At 43.3% G+C, this 7,564-nt stretch overlaps 1 protein-coding gene across 1 annotated transcript in view; it reads right to left on the bottom strand.

Annotated features, from left to right (window-relative positions):
* Positions 1–761: 761 nt before the first annotated feature.
* Positions 762–7,564, bottom strand: part of LOC102495054 (fibrillin-1) — a gene marked incomplete at its 3' end in the record, with an annotated part of 283,471 nt that continues 276,668 nt past the window's right edge. Inside the window, exons 56-60 of the mRNA XM_014584254.2 lie at positions 7,149–7,274; positions 6,362–6,568; positions 3,697–3,822; positions 3,337–3,459; positions 762–1,027 (exon numbers count right to left, since the gene is read on the bottom strand). Of these exons, the coding sequence (XP_014439740.1) occupies positions 762–1,027; positions 3,337–3,459; positions 3,697–3,822; positions 6,362–6,568; positions 7,149–7,274 (848 nt within the window). The remainder of the gene's footprint in view (positions 1,028–3,336; positions 3,460–3,696; positions 3,823–6,361; positions 6,569–7,148; positions 7,275–7,564) is intronic.

The following is a 7,564-nucleotide window of genomic DNA, read 5'->3' as shown; positions in this document are numbered from 1 at the left end:
TAATGTGGAGCCCATCCTGTGCTCGCTCCACAGCGGGAGGACCGACAGACGTGAACTCCGTTCAGCTTTCTCAGGGCCTAGAACTGGCTTCCCCCACTCTATGATGCTGCTCTCTGCAGGAACATCATCATGCTCAGAGTTAGCTGAAGCTCACCTGAAAAGAGGTGAGAGGGATGACACAGTGATTTCTTCTATCAATAACAATGCTATTGTGCAAATACAACACTGGCTGTGCTCACCTCTTTCAGCCCCTTCTTTCCTCTTACCTGGATCCCACCCATCTCCCATGGGGGCATGACGGTCTCACACTCTTCCCAGGACCACCCTTTACCCCATTCTCAGTTTCAATAGTACACTTATCTATACTACTCATTTTGATATTTAGTCATATATGCCAAGTGTGTGGGAGAATTTAGGCCTTATAAGAAAAATGGGAGAAAGGGACTTGAGTTGTAAATGGTTATGTAAAATCGTATAGTTGCTCTTTATGTTTATAAAACCATAAAGGGCTTTACAGATGTTTTTTACACATTATGAAAAAACATTATAACTATGATGAATTTAATTCCCATTTTTTATCTCTCTTTTTAAAAAAATTTTCCTTAAGGGTGTGTATGCTCGCCAAAGTGGGGGTGCTCACCAAAAGGGGGTGCTCACCAAAGGGGGGGATGCTGAGGAAGTACCCTCTACCCTGGGGGTATGGCCTCACCACAGTCCCTTATCCTCCATTCTCTTGGGATTTGGGAGACACATGCACATACCCCTGGCAGCCACCAGGCAGAGTTAGGCAGAGCTGTGCTGGGGCCACTGGTCAGTGCTGGCTTTGCTAACACCTGCTTCTGCTTCTGGCACAGTGACATCTGGAGTGGATCTGAAGAGAACCTCCCTGCACTTGTCCCAGCACTGACTTCCCTTAATGTGGAGCCCATCCTGTGCTCGCTCCACAGCGGGAGGACCGACAGACGTGAACTCCGTTCAGCTTTCTCAGGGCCTAGAACTGGCTTCCCCCACTCTATGATGCTGCTCTCTGCAGGAACATCATCATGCTCAGGGTTAGCTGAAGCTCACCTGAAAAGAGGTGAGAGGGATGACACAGTGATTTCTTCTATCAATAACAATGCTATTGTGCAAGTACAACACTGGCTGTGCTCACCTCTTTCAGCCCCTTCTTTCCTCTTACCTGGATCCCACCCATCTCCCATGGGGGCATGACGGTCTCACACTCTTCCCAGGACCACCCTTTACCCCATTCTCAGTTTCAATAGTACACTTATCTATACTACTCATTTTGATATTTAGTCATATATGCCAAGTGTGTGGGAGAATTTAGGCCTTATAAGAAAAATGGGAGAAAGGGACTTGAGTTGTAAATGGTTATGTAAAATCGTATAGTTGCTCTTTATATTTATAAAACCATAAAGGGCTTTACAGATGTTTTTTACACATTATGAAAAAACATTATAACTATGATGAATTTAATTCCCATTTTTTATCTCTCTTTTTAAAAAAATTTTCCTTAAGGGTGTGTATGCTCGCCAAAGTGGGGGTGCTCACCAAAAGGGGGTGCTCACCAAAGGGGGGGATGCTGAGGAAGTACCCTCTACCCTGGGGGTATGGCCTCACCACAGTCCCTTATCCTCCATTCTCTTGGGATTTGGGAGACACATGCACATACCCCTGGCATGTTTTTCAAGCCACCACATCCAGGACTTGAACCATGCAGCTGGTCATGTGGGATCCAGCTGCCTTAAACACCACACTACCAGCTAGCGTTTTTTTTGAGAGGTATTTTTGCTATAGGGCGCGTACGCTCGCCAGACAGACAGAGAGAGACAGAAAGACAGAAAGCGAGAAATCACCCCCCAGGGGGGATGATCACGCCTCAATCCCTTCTCCTCCATTCTCCTCTTGGGATCTTGGGCACACACACACATACACACACACACGTGCCTGGCGTGAGTTTTGAGCCACCGGGTCCAGGATGCGAACCACAGTCGACTACGTGGGAGTCCAGCGACATAGCCATTACACTAATTCCTGGTCTCCCAGCTAGCCCATTTTTGATCTCTTAATTGCTAAAAAGTTTTGAGGAATATCTGCCCCCACAGGTTAGAAAAAGGTTGTGAATTTTTTTAGTTTGTTATAAGTAATATATACATGGGGAAATATTTTCCCCTTGAATTTGGCTCTTCTTTTACATGAATACATTTATGGCTCAGAGTTGTAGCCTTCTGTCTATAACTCACTGTGATCCATAGACATAGAATATGTTCCATGTTTGGGGCCTGCAGGTGGCATGGTGGTTAAGAGCACTGGACTCCCACATGGCCGACCATGGTTCAAGTCCTGAATCTGGTGGCTTGCATTCTCACTTCCCCCTCCCCTCCATCTCTCACTCTGTCCCTCTCTGGTCAAATCCAAACAAATAAATAAATAAGTAAACAAAGTTAAATAAAATAATTCTTAAAAAAATATGTTCCATATTTTAGAAGAACGAAGAGAAGAACGAAGTTATGAGCAACTCTTCACTTAAGATGAACAGAATTTTACAGTGGGTCTCTAAGTTCCACTCCCCAGCTACTGAATGACACAGGTTTTCTGCACAGGAAAGCCTGAAGCTGTTGCCTATGTCTTCCCTAGTACATGACTCTGCACTCTTCCCCTTCAAGTATCCTTGGATCACTTGTGCTATTCACTTCATATGAAGTTCTTATTGGAGAAGTAAATGTACACCAAAAGAATTCTGCAAAGGATAACATCCGGTTGAGAAGAGCTTTCTGCTCAGAGACTTCCTGTTTCTAATTCCATGTGAAATTTACATCTCAGGGAAGCTCTTAGTGGGCAGGAATGGTCTTATTTTGCAAAATAAAAACCTAGATACTGTGTTTAATTCATTGGACACAATGTCCTCAGTGATCATGGCACTGATTAGTCTGAGTTAGGTCTTTGCTAGAGACCTGGACTAAACGATTGTTGAACAGACAGCATAAATGCAATAAACAGAAAGCAGAAAGGAAGTAATCACTTAAGCATCCAGTCTTGGACAGCTGGCCCTGCCATCTCTGAGACCCTCAAGGATGTGCAGGGGCCATGCAGAGAGGATGGCTGCTGCCACTGTTCCGCCGCAATCTCTCTGGCTCGGCTTCTTTCTATTCAGCATAAAAGGTGGGTACATAGGAAGGTCCTAGAGAGGCACTAACCTCCCTGTAGAGCACAGAGCAATACCTCTTGCTGGGGAATAGGCCTTCTAGCTCGCCTATGGATTCCTCACAGGCACAAGGAAAGCAACGATGTGCCAGGTGGCAGGTGGGCAGCCAAAGACAGATTCTACTTTACCTTTGCAGCTCCTTCCATCCTCCTGTAGAATGTAACCTTTTGGGCATGAACACTGGTAACTCCCTTCTGTGTTTTTGCAGATAAAATTGCAGGGTTTGGGTGACTGGTTGCACTCGTTCAGATCTGTGATCAAAAACATACAGTGTGACTGCCCATCTAAAAAGATGTCTACAGGCTCAATATCTGCAGACTCTAACAAAGAATTATAGTGTTGAGACTATGTGGACTTTGCTCATTGCGTTATCCTTTCCAATGAAATTACATAAACTTTTGAGATTTTTTTAGAGCATACAGATGTTATATTTTGCCAAAATCTAAAAGTTCCACTAGAGCATAAACCATCGGAAATAGAGCACTCACCCACACAGGCTGTTCCAGTTATGTCTGGAGTGTAGCCAGATTTACATATGCAGTGGTAAGATCCTTTGTCATTGACACATTCCCCATTTCGGCAAACATCATGAATGACCTTGCATTCATCAATATCTGGAGTTTAATAAATAAAAAAAAATTAAGATGAGAAAGATACCATAAAGCAGACAACATTAATATGTAGGGATTCCTTCAGTGTAAATACTGTGAACTGTGTTACTATATTACAGACATGAAATTAATCCAAGGATGGCAGCATAAATTTCATATGCATGAAAAGGCAAATGAATAACTTTATTAGATAATAGTGATAAACTAATCAGAGGACAAGTTTTAAAATAATTGGTCTTCTAAATTTACAGTTTTCCTCTTTTGGGTCCATAGACCAACATCCTCCTGAGATGGTGTCTTGCTCTATCTCCTACCATCAAGCTTGCCTCCTGCTGATATCTCATTAACTAATCCCAGTAGTAGATCCTTTTGACAAGGAGATGCAATTTTCCCCCTAATATTTATGTCCAAAAGAAGAGGGATTTTTTTTTTTTTTACATTTTCTTTGTTGTACTCAAAGTTAATCCTAAAAAATATCAAATTACATAATATTGGGGAATAGGATCGATTTCCCTCCTTTGCTGAGCAGGGAAATAAACTAGGGTTCTGGGGTAGGTGATGGGGCTGGATTTCTGGCCTGGTAAAGAAGGGAGACTTGGGATGAGCACATGGCATAACGGTTACATTGCTAGCCTTCCATATAGTCGACTATGTTTTGAGTCTTGGACCCGGTAGCTTAAAACTCATGCCAAGAGTGTGTGCATGCATGCCCAAGAGTCCAAGAGGAGAATGGAGGAGAAGGGATTATGGTATGGCCATCACCTCACAGGGTGATTTCTTACTTTCTGTCTCTCTGGTGAGTGCATGTGCCCTATAGCAAAAATCTCTCTTAACAACAGCCAAAAAAAGAAAGAAAAAAGGAAAAAAAAAGAAGGGAGACTCATACTTATTATCCCTTTCACCAACAGGAGAAAGACTTGGTGAGGATGCACTCTTGAGCATGAAAGCCACTGTCTTCCACATCTTGACCCACCTATCTCCTTAGTGATTCACACTTGAGTTATTAGTCCCTGATTGCCAAATAACTACTTGGTACCAAACTTTTGTTAGATATACGTGATCTTTTTAAGTTTACTCTGAAGTACAACTGAGCAACCACCACTGGTCTCAAGAAATGAGTTTTCTACCATTCTCTCTCTTTTTTAATTTACTTTTTGCTGTATGGGACATGCACTTGCCAGATAGAGAGGAAAAGTGAGAAATCAACCCCTTCTGGGGGCAGAGTGAGTGTGGGGGATGGGCATGTCACAATCCCCTTTCCTTCATTTTCTTCTCCAGATTTTGGGCATGCACATTCATGCCTAGTGTATTTTCCAAGCCGCTGGGTCTGCGTCTTGAACCGTGCTGTTGGCCATGTGGGATCCAGCTGCCTTAAACACCATGCCACCTGGCTGCTCTCTACTATCTCATTTAACAAGAATCATAATTTTCTTTTGGTCATGCCATCTCATCGGTCCAGTTCTGACTTTCACCATATCTAGTTCCATTATTCTGCCTTCAGCCTTTCTAACATGAACACGAATCCTTAACTTCCTTCTTCCCCTTTCATTTATAATTCCCTCCTAAGGAGCTAAAAATAAACTAACAAAAACAAAAACAAAACAAAACAAAAAAACCCCTCCTTTTCTCTCCTTTTCTCAGTCCTTTTCTGGACTGAAAACCAACTGTAGTCACTGTTGTTGAACATTGGAATCACACTAATGATAGGCCGGAAGTCTTTGGAGTTGCCTCCGATGCCTCAACTGGCTCCTCGTCCTCTCTAGTTAAAACACTTTGTCCTTTTGGGAGAAATCAGCATTATTTATACTTTTTTCATGTAATATATTTTAGTCAACTTGAGGAATTAAAATATATATTGATAGGCTGGCTTAGAAATGTAAGAATTATTGATTTCAGGATTTATCTAAAAAATTATATCCTGAGTAACCAACAACTGATTTATAGCAAACTTCCATTTGAAAAGCTGAGGACTGGGGCCAAACCCATAATGTAGTGTGTAAGGAAGCTGGATCCCACATGACTGACCTTGGTTTGGATCTTGGCCCCCATACTTGAAAGCACAATGGACACATGTGTGTGCATGCCCCAAGTCTTGATGAGATGGAGAAATGGAGATGCGACTGTGGCATGACTATACCCTACTAGACAGTGGTTTTTTTGTTTGTTTGTTTTCTCTCTCTCTCTCCCTCTTCGTGTGTGTGTGTGTGTGTGTGTGTGTGTGTGTGTGTGTGTGTCTCAGGCAACTGCACTTGTCCCCTGGCAATTAAAAAAACGTTGAAGACTCCAGGGAATGCAGAGGCAGTGACCCAAACACAACTTCATCAAGTAGACTTAGGGCACTTCGGCATGACATCGAATACCTAAAACACCAGAAGGCAGAACTTTTGGAAACTTTAGCTATGCAACTCAACCTAGGCTCACAGTATAGATTCTATATTTACATCTTTTCTTTTCATAGATAAACAAGAGTCCCTACAAGTATTTTGGGGCTTTAAAGAAAGTACTTGTGCCACTGATCACAAATCAAGATTTAAAAAAGTACCTGCTCCATTGGTCATGAATCCTCGGCCATGGGGGCAGAGTTTTTTGAAAGCCACAGTGCCCTGGAAGGGGCAGATCTCACAGTGGGGACCCCAGCCTCTCCCTCCATCACAGCAGCATTCGGACTTGGTGACAGGGTTCCTGTTGCTTGAGCCGATCTGACACATATTCTGCAGTACCTCTGTGAAGCAGTACCCTTCCCTGTTGTCTGGAAGGAACATTATACGGCAAAGAGGATTTTAGGGACTTTTGTAAGTGCGACAGGCTACTAAGAATTTAGTCAGCTATATAAATACCAAGAAGGATATGACACTTTACCCAAGGTGAGAAGGAGCAAGAAGGGAAAGCTGGAGACAGCAGGAAGAGAGGAAAGATGACGTCTGAGGGAAACAAGACGAGAACTTCAGTAAGTAGGCAGAAAGGCATTTGTCTAGACAAGCTTATAACTGCATCGCTCCCAGAATTATGGGGAAATAGGCTTTCTACAGAGAGAGGGGGGCAGAGAAACATATGGAAACAGATTCTGATCACCAAGGCTTCGAAAGGCGGCCAAGAAAGAAATTCCAAACAAGTGATTCAGTGATACAATTAGCCAAGGAAGGATTCAGATGCAGGGTGGTGTTAAGCCCCATGGACAATCACAGCCACTAAGTCAGCTCCAAAATATGAACAGTTTTAATGCTTCCTCAGAGTTGGACGTTTTCTTCTATTTTAAATCAGGGACCTATGTTTGGAGTGTCCCAGTGAGGAGGCCAAGGTTACAAAAGCATCCTGCTGACTGTACTCACCAAGGCACTCGTCCTGGGTGGGGCTGGCCGTGAACCCGTCATTGCACTCACAGGTGTAGCTCCCGCGGGTGTTGAGGCAGCGCCCATTCTCACAGATCCCCGGCCTGGTCTGACACTCGTTCTCATCTGTTTGGTTTGATTGAAGGACCCAAAACAAAAGAAGTCATCTATTTTGAAGAATGGACTCCCTCTTGTCTTTTTCTTTGTTTTGTGAATTAGGTAGTCTATTCACATTGTTCAAAACGTACCAAAGGGTATTCAGCCAAAGTCCCCTTTCCTTCCAATTCCCCAGTGATCAAACTCCCCTCCTCGGAGGCAAATAATGTTGCTGCCAATTTCTAAGGAATCTTTCCATATTTCTCAGTGAATACACACACACACACACACACACACACACACACACACACAGAGGTATG

The sequence above is a fragment of the Tupaia chinensis genome, unplaced genomic scaffold, assembly GCF_000334495.1.
Source record: "Tupaia chinensis unplaced genomic scaffold, TupChi_1.0 Scaffold146140_1, whole genome shotgun sequence".
NCBI classification, from domain to species: domain Eukaryota; kingdom Metazoa; phylum Chordata; class Mammalia; order Scandentia; family Tupaiidae; genus Tupaia; species Tupaia belangeri.
This window is presented reverse-complemented; position numbering and strand designations above follow the sequence as displayed.